Source organism: Sciurus vulgaris (assembly GCF_902686455.1).
Source record: "Sciurus vulgaris genome assembly, chromosome: 4".
NCBI classification, from domain to species: Eukaryota; Metazoa; Chordata; class Mammalia; order Rodentia; family Sciuridae; genus Sciurus; species Sciurus vulgaris.
The window spans coordinates 100,408,912-100,427,214 of record NC_136464.1 but is presented as its reverse complement, the minus strand read 5'-3'; the positions used below and the strand labels follow the sequence as shown (position 1 = coordinate 100,427,214).

Genomic DNA, 18,303 nt, shown 5'->3' with positions numbered 1-18,303 from the left:
TCTTTCCTCACTAAGTTTTAAGGAGAATGATTTTTTTAAAGCCCAAAGATTTTTTTAAAAGACCTAGATTGGTCTATCAAATATAAGATCCCTTAGAAATCATCTTATTTCTTAGAACCCCCTACAAACTATATTGTCATCTCAAATTCTCAGTCCTCTTCTACCTTCAAAATGTCATTATTGCTTCCTAACTTGCCTCCTGAGTAGTGTGCAAAAAGATTAATCTTGCTTTAAAAAACTGATCAGACTTTGTCTCAAAATAAAAGTGTCTATGATAACTAATAGAAGTGTGACACAACTTTAAGAAAAGCCTTATGAGGCAGATGAATCATGATCAATTTCTTTTAAGTTACCAGAATACCTATATGTATTTATAAAGATACGTAAAATACCTATGTTATGCAGTTTTATGGAGTTTGTTGTCAGCATTATATCTACATACTTTTATATATACATCCACACAAACACAGATTTGTAAATTAAAAGTTTTTTTTTTCCTGTCTTATGATCTGATAATATGATAATACCCAACATTAGAGTTTAGAGTTGTCATCGGCTGGCACAGTTCACCAATTAATAAAAAGTGTCCTAAAAATGGTTAACACCTAACTCACAGTCATAGTCAAAGTTATTTCTAAAAACTATATAGTCATATTCACAACTAGTGTTTTGATTAATGTAAAAACAAAATCTTAACAGTTTATGAACAACAAATGTAATAGGATTCATTCCTCGTGATTTATAATCTGAGTTAAGCAACCCAGACTACAGAAAAGCACATCTAAAAGCACTCATTTTTTTTAACTTGTCACCTGAATTTTCACAGGTCTTGTGATTGTACTAAAGGAACAATAATTTTGACACGAAGTGAAGATCATGAATGCACATGACTTATGTGAAAGACAAAATTGTTAATATTCTTCTATATGTGTAAAATGGCTTGAAGCAACAAAAAAAAAACAATGTAATCATTTTAGAATTGTAGTGACACAGGCTGAGGATGTAACTTACTGGTAGTATACTTACCTGGCATGCCTAAGGCCCTGGGCTCAATCACCAGAACCAAGGGAGGAAAAAAAAAAAAAAAAAAGTTATATAGAATTGTAGTGATAAAAGGGGAAAATGGTGGAGACAGAGGAGGGAAAATGGCTAAAAAAACTGAATGAAATCTGTTATACAATAGGAAATTATGAAAAATAGTATCACCTCAGCATGGACAGTCATGTTGGCTAGCCTTTTAAATTTGGCAAGTTGTAAGCATAAAAGGATTTTTCAGGGTTCAGAAAAGGACAGCTTTCTAAAACACAAGTATGATTTTTTTTTTAAATCAGTGAAAGCAAAAAGAGACTGATTTAATAATCATGTGAAGAAAGAAATTGTGGCAAGAATTAACATCTGATGTAGACAACTAAGTTAAGTCAAAGAAGATTTTATATGTATGAAATAGGATGGGTAAGGAATCGACTGTAAAAAACTACAGCATCTGTGTGTTTTTATTTAGAATTCTTGAGCTCATAATTTTGACTTAAGGATATTGACTAAAATTGCAAACTTTTCAGAAGCATTCAGTTGTTTGTCTTCTGAATCATTAATGCCAGTTGAGTTTTATCAAGGAATATTAGTACTTAATACTGTTTCTTCTTTTCTTTAGGTAAAACTTTAGTCAAGAAGCTGGCAAAAAAGGTAAGGGAAAAGAGGGGTGGTGTTTATTTTGGGTAAGATAGTAAACTTTTGTAAGTCAAATTGAAAGATTTTAATATGTGTATTCATAGGATATCGAGGATGTACTGGCAGGAATCCAAACAGCTAATTGTGGATCAACGTTTTTTAGAGACCTTGGTGATAAGGTAATTTAATTTGCTGTTAATTTCTAGTTGTGTTTAATTTAACGGAAGTATTATTAGGGAATTAAGGTATAAGATTTGTACCATATTATTTAGCAGGTGTTTTTAAAACAAAATATTTTAAAAATAACTTCAAATTCTTTGAGGAATTTAAGATGAATTATTAAAACATCGCTGTTAATTAAAACTGGAGCGGGAACGAGGTGGAGTAAGAGAAGTAAGGATGAGACATGAGTATAATAAGATAAGAAGGCCTCAGAGGTGCACCAACATATAAGGGAATAGATAGGGATAAAGTGCCCATGAAAGAGACCAGGGCCAGGCGATCCAAGAAGTAGAAGAAAACCAGGAGAATGAGGCTAAGAGGAGAACATATTAAAGAAGGAGCTGTCAAATAAGCACATATCAAGTAAATTAATGAAATCGAGTAAGCCAGGACAGAGAACTCCCATTAGATATAGCAGCTGGACATGCTTGACCCTTTAGAAAGTACAGATCAGTAAGGGAGTGGTGTCTGAAGCCACATTGCAGAATATTGAGAAGTAAAAGGGGACATTAAAAAAGAAATTAAGTACAGACCCCTTGAGATCCCTACGAACAGAGGAATTAGAGGGTAGGAGTTGAGGTGGAAGCAGAAGATTGAGGGAATGTTGGTTTGGTTTTGATGAAGAGACTTGATTATCATTTGGCTTTATTTTCATATACACACCAAATAACATGGCCAGTGTCAGACAAAACTTTCACTTCATTAAATATCATTTGAATATATTTAAATATGCTCATAGCAAGTAGGCAAAGGACCTCCACTGTTACTTCCTTTTTTTGTTTTAGTACTGGGGAGCGAATCCCAGGGAACTTAACCACTGAGCCACATCACCAGCCTTTTTTCATATTTTATTTAGAGACGGGGTCTCACTGAGTTACTTAGGGCCTTGCTAAGTTGCTGAGACTACCTTTGAGTTCACAATCCTCCTGCTTCAGCCTCTGAGCCGTTGAGATTACAGGGGTGCGCCACCATACCCAGCTACACTGTTACTTCTTATCTAAGGATCCTTGTTATGGTTTAGATCTGGAATGTCCCCCCAAAAGTGCATATGTTGAAAGCATGGTCCCCAGTACAACAATGTCCAGAGGTGGGCCTTTTAGGCAATGATTGCATTATAAAGGCTCTGACCTCATCAGTGAATTAATCCATTTGATAATCAAGTGGATTGATCCATTTATAGCTGAATGAGCTACTGGGAGGTAGGCTCTAGAAGGAGGAATTTGGTCCCTGGGGGAGTGCCCCAAAGGGTTTCTATTCTCTTTGGCCCCTCCCTACCCTCTTATCCTTTCTTTCTTTCTCTCCCTCTTCCCCTTACCTTTTCAGTCCCTTTTCTCCTGTGCCATGAGCTGAGCAGCTTTCTTTCACCATGCCATTCTGTCATAGCATTTCTGCTTGAAGTCAGATGACTATGGATAGAATCCTCTGAAACCATGAGCCAAAATAAATCTTTCCTCCTCTATGTTGTTTTTGTCAGGCATTTCAATCATGGTGGCTAAATGCAGACTAACACAACCTCTCTTTATTTCACAAGTATAGGAAAGGTGTTCACCCAAGATTATTGATAAAGTAATAACAGGTGATAGTCTCTCCTGTTATCTGAAGAAGGAATGAAGAATTAAGAAACAAATGTATTTCTAAATCAGTGGTTCATAACTCTTTATTGAATGAAGACAAAGTTTTTATAGTTATTTCAAAAGATTTACAACATTCTCAATCAAACACGATTTTAAAGTGAAAATAGCACTCTGTAGAGAAAGAAAACAATAACAAAATGTAGAACTCCATACTTAAGACAATAAATTACTGCTTCTTGTTGATAAATATCCATTCTTCAGTGCTTCACTATTTAGTGGATTACATAGAATATAATTATATTCTACATGTATTATTTTCGTACATAAACTAATTATCTTACACCATGCCACCCCTCACCTCATTCCTTCCAATCTAGGACCAGAACATCACTATATACTTTAAGAGGTTAACAGGCTCCTAAATTGTTTATAGTGGGAACTTACTGGGATTTGATCTGGGATGTAATGATGAAGACTAGGTGTTTTAGAGTCAGCAAATTTAATTCATAATTTTTTTTCCTGGTTTTATGACCAAGGGAAATTAAACTCATTCATTCTCAGTTTTATTACCTTTAAAATAAGATAATAATGCCTTCTTTATGGGATTGTTGAATGAATTTAATAAAATAAATATTTGTAATATCTGGGGGCTAGAGCTATGGCTCAGTTGTAGAGCACTTACCTGGCATGTGCGAGGCTCTGGGTTGATACTCAGCACCATATATATAAATAAAGATCCATTGACAACTAAAAATATATATATTATGTTTGTAATATCTGATACATAGCCCTAAAAATGTGATTAAGAATATGGGCTTTAAGCCTGATTTGCATTCTCAGCATTATTACCTGTATAACCTTGGGCAAGTTAGTCTTAGTTTTCTTACCTTGTGTCTAGCACTTTGTAATTTATAATTGGAATATTATAATTTCTATTTTTTGTAAGACTTACTATTTACTGGACCATAACCTTTTGTTAGTGAGTTTGTAACTAAAATATATAGTACCTTTTAAATCACCATTGCTAAAGATTTTTTAAGGCTTTGCTCTTGGAAGTTTTTTTTTTTTTTCTTTTTTTCTAATCTATTTTTATTGTAAAACAAATGGGGTACATCTTGTTTCTCTGTACATGAAGTAGAGGCATACCATTTGTGTAATCATACATTTACATAGGGTAATAGTGGTTTGATTCATTCTCTTTTTTTCCTTTGCCCCCACCCTCTTATCCCTCTATACAGGTTCCTCCTTCCTCCATTCTTGCCTCTCTCCCACCCCTCATTATGTATCATCCATCCATTTTATCAGCAAGATCATTCGTCCTTTGGTTTTGAGATTGGCTTGTCTCACTTAACATGATAAGTCTCCAAGTTCATCCATTTGCCTGCAAATGCCATAATTTTATTCTTTATGGAATATTATGAGTAATATTCCATTATATATATATCCATTCATCAAATTGAGGGGCATCTAGGTTGGTTCCACAATCTGGCTATTGTGAATTGAGCAGCTATGAACATTGATGTGGCTGCATCACTGTAGTAGCTGATTTAAGTCCTTTGGGTTTAGGCCAAGGAGTGGGATAGCTGGGTCAAATGGTGGGTCCATTCCAAGTTTCTGAGGAATCTCCACACTGCTTTCCAGAATGGTTGCACTAATTTGCAATCCCACCAGTAATGTATGAGTGTGTCTTTTCCCCACATCCTTGCCAAACACCTATTGTTGCTTATATTCTTGATAATCGCCATTCTAATTGGGGTGAGATGGAATCTTAGTGTAGTTTTGATTTCCATTTCTCTTATTACTAGAGATGTTGAACATTTTTCCATATATCTGTTGATTGCTTGTACATCTTCTTCTGTGAAGTGTCCTGTTCATTTCCTTAGCCCATTGTAGATTGGGTTATTTGTATTCTTGGTTTAGAGTTTTTTGAGTTCTTTGTATATTCTGGAGATTAGTGCTCTCTCTGAAGTATGTGTGGGCAAAGATTTTCTCCCACTCTGTAGGCTCTCTCCACATTGCTGATACTTTCCTTTGCTGAGAGAAAGCTTTTTAGTTTGAATCTATCCCCGTTATTGATTCTTGCTTTTATTCTTGTGCTATGGGAGTCCTGTTAAGGAAGTCTGATTCTAAGCTGACATGTTGAAGATTTGGACTTACTTTTCTTCTGTAAGATGAAGGGTCTCTGGTCTGATGCCAAGGTCCTTGATCCATTTGAGTTAGTTTTGTGGCAGGGTGAAAGATAGGGGTTTAGTTTCATTCTGTTGCATATGAAATTTCCAATTCTCCCAGCACCATTTGTTGAAGAGGCTATCTTTTCTCCAGTGCATGCTTTTGGCCCCTTTGTCTAGTATGAGAAAACTGTATTTATTTAGCTTTGTGTCCATGTCCTCTATTTTGTACCCTTGATCTACCTATTTTGGTACCAGTACCATGCTGTTTTTGTTACTATTGCTTTGTACTATAGTTGAAGTTCTGGTATTGCGATACCCCCTGCTTTACTCTTCCTGCTAAGGATTGCTATAGCTATTCTGGGTCTCTTATTCTTCCAGGTGAATTTCATGATTGCTTGCTCTATTTCTGTGAGGTACGCCTTGGGGATTTTAAATGGAATTGCATTGAATCTTTATAGCACTTTTGGTAGTATGGCCATTTTGACAATATTAATTCTGCCTATCCAAGAACATGGGAGATCTTTCCATCTTCTAAGGTTTTCTTTAATCTCTTTCTTTAGCGTTCTATAGTTCTTTCACCTCTTTTGTTAGATTGATTCCCAAGGTTTTTTTTTTTGTTTTTTTTTTTTGTTTTTTTTTTTTTTTGAGGCTATTGTGAATGGGGTAGTTTTCCTAACTTCTTTTTCTGAGGATTCATCACTTATGTATAAAAATGCATTAGATATATAAGCATTGATCTTATATCCTGCTACTTTACTGAATTCATTTATGAGTTCTAACAGTTTTCTGCTGGAATTTCCCAGTTCCTCTAAATATATAATCATCTCATCAGCAAATAGGGATAGTTTTTCTTCTTCTTTTCCAATTCGTATCCCTTTATTTTCTTTGGTCTGTCTAATTGCTCTTGCTGGAGTTTCAAGGACAATGTTCAATAGAAGTGGTGAGAGAGGGCATCCCTGTCTTGTTCCAGTTTTTAGGGGAAATGCTTTCAGTTTTTCACCATTTAGAATGACATTGGCCATGGACTTAGCATAAATGGCCTTCACAATGTTAAGGAATGTTCCCACTATCCCTGTTTTTCCTAGTGTTTGAGCATGAAGGGGTGCTGTATTTTATCAAATGCTTTTTCTGCATCTATTGAAATAATCTACAAAATTATGTTGAGAATTTTTGCATCGATATTCATTAAGGATATTGGTCTGAAATTTTCTTTACTCGATGTGTCTCTATCTGGTTTAGGTATCAGGGTGATATTGGCTTCATAGAATGAGTTTGGAAGGGTTCCCTCCTCTTCTATTTTATGGAATACTTTGAGAAGTATTGGAATGAGCTCTTCTTTAAAGGTTTTGTAGAAAACACTATGTAAATACAATAAGATTTTAGAAATTCTAGAAGTTTTCTGGAGGAGTTTTTTGGATCCTCTAAATATAGAATCATGTCATTTGTAAATAATGACAGCTTAATTTCCTCTTTTCCTATTTGTATCCCTTTAATTTCTTTAGTCTGTCTAATTGCTCTGGCTAGAGTTTCGAGGACAATGTTAAATAGAAATGGTGAAACAGGATATCCCTGTCTTGCCCATTTTTAAAGGGAATGCTTTCAGTTTTTCTCCATTAAGAATGATGTTGGCAATGGGCTTAGCATAAATAGCCTTCACAATGTTCAGGTATGTTCCTACTATCCCTATTTTTTTTCTAGTGTTTTGAGCATGAAGGGATGTTGTTTTTTCTCAAATGCTTTTTCTGCATCAATTGAAATAACCATGCGATTCTTATCCTTAAGTCTATTGACATGATGGATTACATTTATTGATTTACAGATGTTAAACCATCCTTGCATTCCAGGGATGAACCCCACTTGATTGTAGACACAATTTTCTTAATATGTTTTTGGACACGGTTTGCCAATATTTTGTTAAGGATCTTTGCATCTATATTCATCAAGGAAATTGATCTAAAATTTTCTTTCCTTGATGTGTCTTTGCCTGGTTTGGGTATGAGAGTGATATTAGCTTCACAGAATGAGTTTGGTAGGGTACCCTTCTTTTCTATTTCCTGGAATACTTTGAGAAGTATTGGAATGAGTTCTTTGAAGGTCTTGTAGAACTCAGCTGAGAATCCGTCTGGTCCTGGGTTTTTCTTGGATGGTAGGTTTTTAATGGCTTCTTCTATTTCATTGCTTGATATTGATCTGTTTATATTGTGTATGTCCTCCTGGTTCAGTTTGGGAGGAGCATATGTTTGTAGAAATTTGTCAATGTCTTTGGTAGTTTCTACTTTGTTGGAATACAGATTTTCAAAGTAGCTTCTCATTATGTTATGTATCTCAGTGGTGTCTGTCGTGATATTTCCTTTTTCATCACGAATTTTGGTAATTTGAGTTCTCTCTCTCCTTCTCTTTGTTAATGTGGCTAAGGGTTTGTCTATTTTGTTTACTTTTTCGAAGAACCAACTTTTTGTTTTGTCAATTTTTTGAATTGTTTTATTTGTTTCAATTTCATTGATTTCAGCTCTGATTACAAATTTCCTGTCTTCTACTACTTTTGCTGTTATTCTGTTCTTCTTTTTCTAGGGCTTTGAGCTGTAATGTTAGGTCATTTAGTTGTTGACTTTTCATTCTTTTCTTGAATGCGCTTCATGCAATGAATTTTCCTTAGTACTGCTTTCATAGTGTCCCAGAGATTTTGATATGTTGTATTGTCATTCTTATTGATCTCTAAGAATTTTTTTATCTCCTCCCTGATGTTTTCTGTTATCCATGTTTCATTCAGTAGCATATTATTTAGTTTCCAGGTATTGGAGTAATTTCTGTTTTTTATTTTGTCATTGATTTCTACACTCAGTCCATTATGATCTGATAGAACACAGGCAGTATCTGTTTTTTTGCATTTCCTAAGGGCTGCTTTGTGGCATAACATATAATCTATTTGTGATAAGGTTCCATGTGCTGCTGAGAAGAATGAATCTGCTCATTGATGGATGGAATGTTCTATTTAAGTCTATTAAGTCTAGGTTATTGATTGTGTTATTGAGTTCTGTGGTTTCTTTGGTTGGTTTTTGTTTGGAAGATCTATCTAGTGGTGACAGCGGTGTGTTAAAGTCACCCAGAATTATTGTTTTGTGGTCTATTTGATTCCTGAAATTGAGAAGGATTTGTTTGATGTACAGGGATGCACCATTGTTTGGGGCATAAATATTTACTGTCATTATGTCTTCCTGATTTATGGTTCCCTTAAGCAGTATGAAACGTCCTCCCTTATCCCTTCTGACTAACTTTGGCTTGAAGTTCACTTTATCGATATAAGGATGGAAACCCCTGCTTTTTTACTGAGTCCATGTGCGTGGTAGGTTTTTTCCCATCTTTTCACCTTTAGTCTATGGATGTCTTTTTCTATGAGATGAGTCTCTTGCAGGCAGCATATTGTTGGGTCTTTCTTTTTAATCCATTCTGCCAGTCTATGTCTTGATTGATGAGTTTAGGCCATTAACATTCAGGGTTATTATTGAGATATGATTTGTATTCCCAGTCATTTGGGCTTATTTTTGGTTTCTAATTTAGCTTGGTTTCTCCTTTGAGTAGTTTTTCTCTTAGGTAGTTCCTCCCTTTCCTGACCTCCAATGTTGTTTTTCATTTCCTCCTCATGGAATATTTTGTTGAGAACATTCTGTAGTGCAGGCTTTCTATTTGTAAATTCTTTTAACTTTTGTTTATCATGAAAGGATTTTATTTCATCTTCAAATCTGAAGGTTAGTTTTGCTGGGTATAGGATTCTTGGTTGTCAACCATGTTCCTTCAGAGCTTGAAATACGTTGTTCCAGGCCCTTCTAGCTTTTAGATTCTGGATTGAGAAGTCGGCTGCTATCCGTATTGGTCTCCCCCTATATGTAATCTGATGCTTTTCTCTCGCGGCCTTCAAAATCCTATCTTTATTTTGAATGTTAGGCATTTTCATTATAATGTGCCTTCGTGCGGATCTGTTGTGATTTTGTGCATTTGGTGTTCTGTAAGCCTTTTGTATTTGATTTTCCATTTCATTCTTCAGGTTTGGGAAATTTTCTGATATTATTTCATTGAGTAGGTTGTTCATTCCTTTGGGTTGTATCTCTGTGCCTTCCTCAATCCCAATAATTCTTAAATTTGGTCTTTTCATGATGTCCCATAGTTCTTGGAGATTCTATTCATGATTTCTTAACATCTTCTCTGGGCAACTTTATTTTCAAGATTAAATATTTTGTCTTCATTGTCTGAGGTTCTATCTTCCAAGTGTTCTAGTGTTTATGGTGATGCTTTCCATTGAGTTTTTTATTTGGCTTATTGTTTCCTTCATTTCAAGGATTTCCATTGGTTTTTTTTTTGTTTGTTTGTTTGTTTTTGTTTGTTTTTGAGAATCTCTCTCTTTGTTGTTTGAAATGATCTTTGCTTCCCGCAGTTGCTCTTTCAACTGCTATTGGTATTATCTTCATTGCCTGATTTGCTCTCATATCTCATCCTTTGCTTCATGAATCATCTTAATCAGGTATAATCTGAAGTCCTTTCTGACATTTCTTCTAACATACTGTCCATTGGATTCTATTAATATAGAATCTAGATTTGTTTTGGATCATTTTCTTCCCTTGTTTTTTCAATGTTGTTCATGTATCCTTACCCTCTAGCAGTGCGGATCTGGGGGTATTGCAGATTTCCCCCTATAGGCTTATAGTGGCCCTATAGGTTTTCAGAACCTTTTCCTTAAGGGGAGATCATATTAGCAGTGCCCAAGTCAGACACTATGCAATCCTAGACCAAACAGCCCCTATGAGGACAAATAACAAAATTGTCATAATAAGCAGAATGAGTTCAAATATTATCTTCAGAGTAACAAACAGATTTGCAATAAGGCCTGCAGTTTGTAATGGAGGACAAAGAGGATGCAGAGGGATGTAGGAAGTGTAGCTATTAATGGGATAAGAAAAGAATATAACAGAAGTTCTAGATAATAGAAAGGGTTGATAATCAAAAGAAATTGGATGTTAGCATGCAAAAAGGAGAAAGAGACTCTGAGGGAACAGGTAAACAGAAGGAAAGAGAGCAAAAAAAGTAAAGAAATAAAAACAAAATTGTTCAATAACGTAGAAGAAAGAAAATCTACACTATAACAGTCATATAGTATTCAAACCTCCCAGAGTTCAGTAGCCTGATGCATGAGAGGTACCTGACAATGAGCTTCAACTCTCAAGCAGGCTTCTCAGATGGGATTGCCCCACCTAAAGATCAGAGCTAGGGCTTCCAGGATTATCCAAGATGGCCGCTCTGGCTTCCAAATGTGTTGGCAAATGGGGAGCTGCAGCTCAGGGTGTGGACATGGTCAGCTGGAGGTCCTGGAGGCGGGGTGCGGTGGGTCAGGCAGGGGTCCTGGAGGTCAGGTGTGTTTGGTGTGGTTGTGGATCCTGGAGGCCAGGTGCAATCATCGGTCTGGGGTCCCCGTGAGAGGGCGCAGTCAGTTGGTCTGGGGGTCTTGGCAACAGAGAGCTGTCAGTCGATGTGAGGGCCCTGGATCAGGGAGTGATCTGTCAGGCTGAGGGATCCTGGAAAACGGGGCCTCAGTCAATCCAGTCAGGGGTCCTACGGGGCCTGGCTGTTGTCTCAAAATGGCGGCAGCCACATGTAATGTAACCTGCAGGTACTGTGACAGAGAACTTCCAGGCAACAGCAGTCAGCTGGCACTCAACTTGCGGTCTGCGGTCAGTCTGCTGACAGCTGTCAGACTATCAGGAGGTAAACCTCGGGTAGTGGGTGTTGGGTAGGTGAAAGGGCAGGTGATGGCAGGCAAAAGGCAGGCAAATGGCGGATGATAGGCGCCTGACAGTGAGCGATCTACACTCAAAAAAAGCATTGATATGCTGGCAGACTTCATGGTGATCCCAGTAGACAAATGGGGTAAACAGCAGGGGATCTTATCATAAGCAGCCAAAAACTGCCTCACAAAGAAACAGATATCCTCTGCTTGAAACCGGAATTATGGAGTGTCAAGGAATGCAGCCTCCCTCTAGTCCGCCGTCTTGGATCTCCTAAGATTTTAGAAATTCTATTAAAAATTATTTCAAGACCATTTAAAAAGAAACTGCGAGGTTTCAAGATGGCGGCCTAGAGGGTGGTGGCATTTCATGTTGCTCCAGGACTCAGGATTCAAAAGAGGAGATATTGAGACACTTGGGACCAACTCAAAGCAGCCGGGTGACTCTCTCCCGTTGGGGAGGTGTCCCAGATGGGACAGTAGTCCCGGAACGCAGGGAACTTTGTGAAGTAGAGCTGCCGGCGAGATGCCCCCTCCCCCACTGGAGCAGTGACTCGGACAACTGGAGCGCCGTAAAGGAGGCCGCTCAGCACAGCGCTGGGACTCCGAGCAACCACTGGGGCTCCGGCGGCTGCCCAGGGGAGGAGTGGCGGGGAGAGCTGTGTGACTCAGAACACCGGTGCCTGCCCTGAGGAGGAGGAGGAGGAACGTGGCCCGCTTGGATTCGGAGTGACTGCACCAGAGCTACAGGCGGTTGCCAGAGGAGAAGCTGCGCGCAAGCTGTTTGGAGCATCAGACCACTTCTGAACACCCGGGGCCAGCCGGGAGGAGTAGGAGGAGGAGGAGGAGCGCGGCGGGTCGTTTGGACTCGCAGTGAACTGCATTAGTGCTCCAGGCGGCTGCTCAGAGGAGAAGGCGAGTGGTGAGTTGTTTGGACTTAAAGTGACAGCTCCTGAACACAGGGGGGCTGCCTGGAGGGGAAGCGTGGTGGGTCGCTTGGGTCTTGAGTGACCGCACCAGAGCTCCGGGCGGTTGCCCAGAGGACCCGTGCAGCGGGTCACGTGGATTCAGGAGCCACTCAGAGCGACCGCTCCTGAACACCCGGGGGGTTATCTGGAGAAGGAGGAGGAACAGGGAGGGTCACTTCGACTCGGAGTGATTGATTGCCCAGGGCTACGGGTGGTTGGTGGGAGGTGGAGGCATGCAGTGAGTTTCTTGGACTCCTAGTGACCGCACCGGAATACTGGGCGGCTGTCTGGAGGAAGAGGCGTGTGGCGGGTCTTTGGGACTCAGCGATTGTACGGGGCCCCAGGTGGCTGCTCAGAGGAGGGGCCGCATAGCCAGGCGATTAGGTGCAGAGCAGGGTCCCAGGATCTTGGAGGCCTCTTGGTGGAAGAGCCGCACAGAGACAGGCTTAGGGCGGAGCGAAGGTTCCAGGCCTATGGGCAGATTCTCTGAGGAGGGGCAGCCTAAAGAGATTCATCTGCGAAGGGTGAGGCTCCCAGGCCCAGGAGGTAGGGCCGGGCCCCTGGGAACTTTGCAGAGGAAGGCAGCCCAGCCCAGGTGGTAGCTGTAAATAGAGGGGAACCTCTAGGAGGGAACTGACCAGCGAGACCTCCCCACCGGCTGAGTCTTCCCTGCCGGGTGAGGTTTCCCCACAAGGACAGTAAAACCAGAGACTCAGGCCCAAACAGGCCTTGCCTCAGCCCGCAGCCTAGGTCCCCTTTGGATGACCATTGGTCAACAAGTGGAGGCACCTCTGCCCACTAGCAGGGATTATATCCCACCTGAAGGCCACCACTCCTAGAGAGGCAGCTTCCTTGTGGAGCACCGCATTATCAACTTCCTCCAAGACTTCAGCCTACTGAAGGCTAAGGGGGGATATATATAGAAATCTTCAGGGACATTGTAAGTCAATAGAGGAAATCTGCAATATCTCAGCGGTCCACTGATACCTGAACGATATGACAAAACAAGGAAAGAAAATGCTGCAACAAATCTAGATGTTACATCAATAAAACCCAATGACAGCATGGCAGAAGAAATGACAGAAAAGAGTTCAGAATGTACATAATTAAAATGATCAGAGAAGCAAACGATGAGATGAAAGAGCAAATGCACGCACTGAATGATGAGATGAAAGAGCAAATGCAAGCATTGAATGATCGCACCAGTCGACAATTAAAAGAGCAAATACAGGAAGCAAAAGATCATTTCAATAAAGAGTTAGAGATATTGAAAAAAACCAAACAGAAATCCTTGACATGAAGGAAACAATAACCAAATTAAGAACTCCATAGAAGCATATCCAATAGGATAGAAACACCTGGAAGACAAAACCTCAGACATTGAAGACAAAATATTTAACCTTGAAAACAAAGTTGAACAAACAGAGAAGATGGTAAGAAAATCATGAACAGAATCTACAAGAACTATGGGATATCATGAAAAGGCCAAATTTAAGAATTATTGGGATTGAGGAAGGCCTAGAGAAACAAGCCAAAGGAATGAACAATTTATTCAATGAAATAATATCAGAAAATTTCCCAAATCTGAAGAATAAATGGAAAATCAAGTTCAAGAGGCTTATAGGACTCCAAATACACAAAATTACAACAGACCCACACCAAGGCACATTATAATGAAAATACCTAACATACAAAATAAAGACAGAATTTTAAAGGCTGTGAGAGAAAAGAACCAAATTACATTCAGGGGAAACCGTAACGGATATCAGCAGAATTTTTCAATCCAGACCCTACAAGCTAGAAGGGCCTGGAACAACATTTTTCAAGCTCTGAAAGAAAATGGATGCCAACCAAGAATCTTATACCCAGCAAAACTTACCTTCAAATTTGACGATGAAATAAAATCCTTCCATGATAAACAAAAGGTAAAGAATTTACAAAAGAAAGCCAGCATTACAGAACATTCTCAGCAAATATTCCATGAGGAAGAGATGAAAAACAAGAGAAGCAAATCAGCAAAGGGGAGGAATTATCCTAAAGGAATTGTCAATAAAGGAGGAAACAAGTTGTGTCAACAAATAAATAAATAAAATTTAAAAAATGAACCCAAATGACCGGGAAACCAATCATATCTCTATAATAACCCTGAATGTTAATGACCTGAATCATCAATCAAAAGACATAGCCTGGCAGAGTGGATTAAAAAGAAAGATCCAACAATATGTTGCCTGCAAGAGACTCACCTCATAGAAAAAGATACCCATAGACTAAAGGTGAAAGGATGGGGAAAACATACCATGCACTGTACTCAGCAAAAAAGCTGAGTATCCATCCTCATTTCCGATAATGTGGACTTCAAGCCAAAGTTAGTCAGAAGGGATAAAGAAGGTCATTTCATACTGCTTAAGGGAAGCATAATCAGCAAGATATAACAATCATAAACATCTATGCCCCAAACAGTGGCTCATCCATGTATGTCAAACAAATCCTTCTCAATTTCAGAAACCAATAGACCATAACACAATAATACCTAGGTGATTTTAACACACCTCTCTCACCACTGGACAGATCTTCCAAACAAAATTGAACAAAGAACCATAGATCTCAATAACACAATCAGTAATTGACTTAACAGACATTTATAGAATACACATCCAACCAAGAGCGAATACACTTTCTTCTCAGCAGCACATGATCCTTCTCTAAATAGACCATATATTATGCCACAAAGCTAATGTTAGCAAATAAAGAAGATTAGAGACACTACCATGTTTCTATCAGATCATAATGGATTGAAGTAGAAATAAATGAAAGAGTAAAACACAGTAAACTTACTATTTCCCAACATCTGGAGATTAAACAATATGCTATTATATGATGAATGGATAACAGAAGATATTAGGAAGGAAATTAAAAAATTCTTAGAGGTAAATGAGAACAAAGAAACATCATATCAAAATCTCTCGGGACACTATGAAGCAAGTACTTAGAGGGAAATTTATTTCCATGGAGCGCATTTAATGAAAGAAGTAAAACTCAACAAATAAATGTCCTAACGCTACAGCTCAAAGCCCTAGAAAAAGAAGAACAGAACAACACCAAAAGTAGTAGAAGACAGGAAATAGTTAAACTCAGAGCTGAAATCAATGAAATTGAAACAAAAGAAACAATACAAAAAATTGACAAAATAAATAGTTGGTTCTTCGAAAAAATAAACAAAATTGATAAACCTTTAGCCACACTAACAAAGAGAAGACGAGAGAAAACCCAAATCACTAAAATTCGGAATGAACAAGGAAATATCACAACAGACAGGATGGAAATAGAAACATAATTAGAAGCTATTTTGAAAATCTATACTCCAACAAAATAGAAAATTTCAAAGACATCAACAGGTTTCTAGAGACATATGAATTGCATAAACTGAAGGAGGAGGACATAAACAATTTAAATAGACCAATTTCAAGTACTGAAATAGAAGAAGTCATCAAAAGCCTACCAACAAAGAAAAGTCCGGGACCAGATGGGTCTCTCAGCCGAGTTCTACAAAACCTTTAAAGAAGAGCTCATTCCAATACTTCTCAAAGTATTCCATAAAATAGAAGAGGAGGGAACCCTCCCAAACTCATTCTATGAAGCCAATATCACACTGATACCTAAAACCAGACAGAGACTCATCAAGGAAGAAAATTTCAGACCAATATCCTTAATGAACATCGACGCAAAAATTCTCAACAAATTTTAGCAAATCGCATACAAAAACATATTAAAAAGATAGTGCACCATGATCAAGTGGGTTTCATCCCAGGGATGCAGGTTGGTTCAACATCAGGAAATCAATAAACGTAATTCACCATATTAATAGACTTAAGTCAAGAATCACATGATTATTTCAATAGATGCAGAAAAAGCATTGATAAAATACAGCACCCCTTCATGCTCAAACACTAGAAAAAATAGGAATAGTGGGAACATTCCTTAACATTGTAAAGGCCATTTATGCTAAGCCCATGGCTAATATCATTCTAAATGGTGAAAAACTGAAAGCATTCCCCCTAAAAACTGGAACAAGGCAGGGATGCCCTCTTTCACCACTTCTATTCAACATCGTTCTTGAGACTCTGACCAGAGCAATTAGACAAACCAAAGAAATTAAAGGGATACGAATTGGAAAAGAAGAACTCAAACTATCCCTGTTCGCTGATGACATGATTATATATTTAGAGGAACCTGGAAATTCCACCAGAAAACTCTTAGAACTCATAAGTGAATTCAGTAAAGTAGCAGGTTGCAAGATCAATGCCCATAAATCCAACGCATTTTTATACATAAGTGATGAATCTTCAGAAAGAGAAATTAGGAAATCTACCCCATTCGCAATAGCCTCAAAAAAAATAAAATACTTGGGAATCAATCTCACAAAAGAGGTGAAAGACCTCTACAATGAGAAACTATACAACACTAAAGAAAGAAATTAAAGAACACCTTAGAAGATGGAAAGATCTTCCATGTTCTTGGATAGGAAGAATTAATATTGTCAAAATGGCCATACTACCTAAAGTGCTATACAAATTCAATGCAATTCCAATTAAAATCTCAATGATGTACCTTACAGAAATAGAGCAAGCAATTATGAAATTCATCTTGAAGAATAAGAAACCCAGAATAGCTAAAGCAATCCTTAGCAGGAAGAGTGAAACAGGGGGTATCGCAATACCAGATCTTCAACTCTACTACAAAGCAATAGTAACAAAAACGGCATGGTATTGGTACCAAAATAGAAAGGTAGATCAATGGTACAGAATAGAGGACACGGATACAAACCCAAATAAATACAATTTTCTCATACTAGACAATGGTGCCAATAATATGCAATGGAGAAAAGATAGCCTCTTCAACAAATGGTGCTGGGAGAATTGGAAATCTATATGCAACAGAATGAAACTAAACCCATATCTCTCACCATGCACGAAACTAAACTCAAAATGGATTAAGGACCTCGGAATCAGATCAGAGACCCTGCAGATTATAGAAGAAAAAGCAGGTCCAGATCTTCACCTTGTTGGTCTAGGATCAGACTTCCTTAACAGGACTCCCATAGCACAAGAAATAAAAGCTAGAATCAACCACTGGGATAGATTCAAACTAAAAAGCTTTCTCTCAGCAAAGGAAACTATCAGCAATGCGAAGAAAGTGCCTACAGAGTGGGAGAATATCTTTGCCAATCATACTTCAGATAGAGCACTAATCTCCAGAATCTATAAAGAACTCAAAAAACTCTACTCCAAGAATTCAAATAATCCAGTCGACAAATGGGCTAAGGAAATGAATAGACACTTCACAGAAGAAGATCTACAAGCAATCAACAAACATATGGAAAAATGTTCAACATCTCTAGTAATAAGAGAAATGCAAATCAAAACCACCCTAAGATTCCATCTCACCCCAATTAGAATGGCGATTATCAAGAATACGAGCAACAACAGGTGTTGGCGAGGATGTGGGGAGAAAGGTACACTCATACATTGCTGGTGGGGCTGCAAATTAGTGCAGCCACTCTGGAAAGCAGTGTGGAGATTTCTTAGAAAACTTGGAATGGACCCTCCATTTGACCCAGCTATCCCACTCCTTGGCCTATACCCAAAGGACTTAAAATCAGCATACTACAGAATACAGCCACATCAATGTTCATAGCTGCTCAATTCACAATAGCCAGACTGTGGAACCAACCTAGATGCCCTTCAATTGATGAGTGGATAAAGAAACTGTGGTATATATATACAATGGAATATTACTCAGCCATAAAGAATGATAAAATTATGGCATTTGCAGGCAAATGGATGAAATTGGAGAATATCATGCTAAGTGAGATAAGCCTATCTCAAAAAGCCAAAGGACGAATGATATCGCTAATAAGTGGAGGATGA

At 38.3% G+C, this 18,303-nt stretch overlaps 1 protein-coding gene across 1 annotated transcript in view; it reads left to right on the top strand.

Annotated features, from left to right (window-relative positions):
- Nucleotides 1-18,303, top strand: part of MICU2 (mitochondrial calcium uptake 2) — a 124,613-nt gene that overhangs the window by 51,478 nt on the left and 54,832 nt on the right. Inside the window, 2 exon segments of the mRNA XM_079138890.1 lie at nt 1,652-1,683; nt 1,773-1,847. Coding sequence (XP_078995016.1) covers nt 1,652-1,683; nt 1,773-1,847 — 107 coding nt within the window.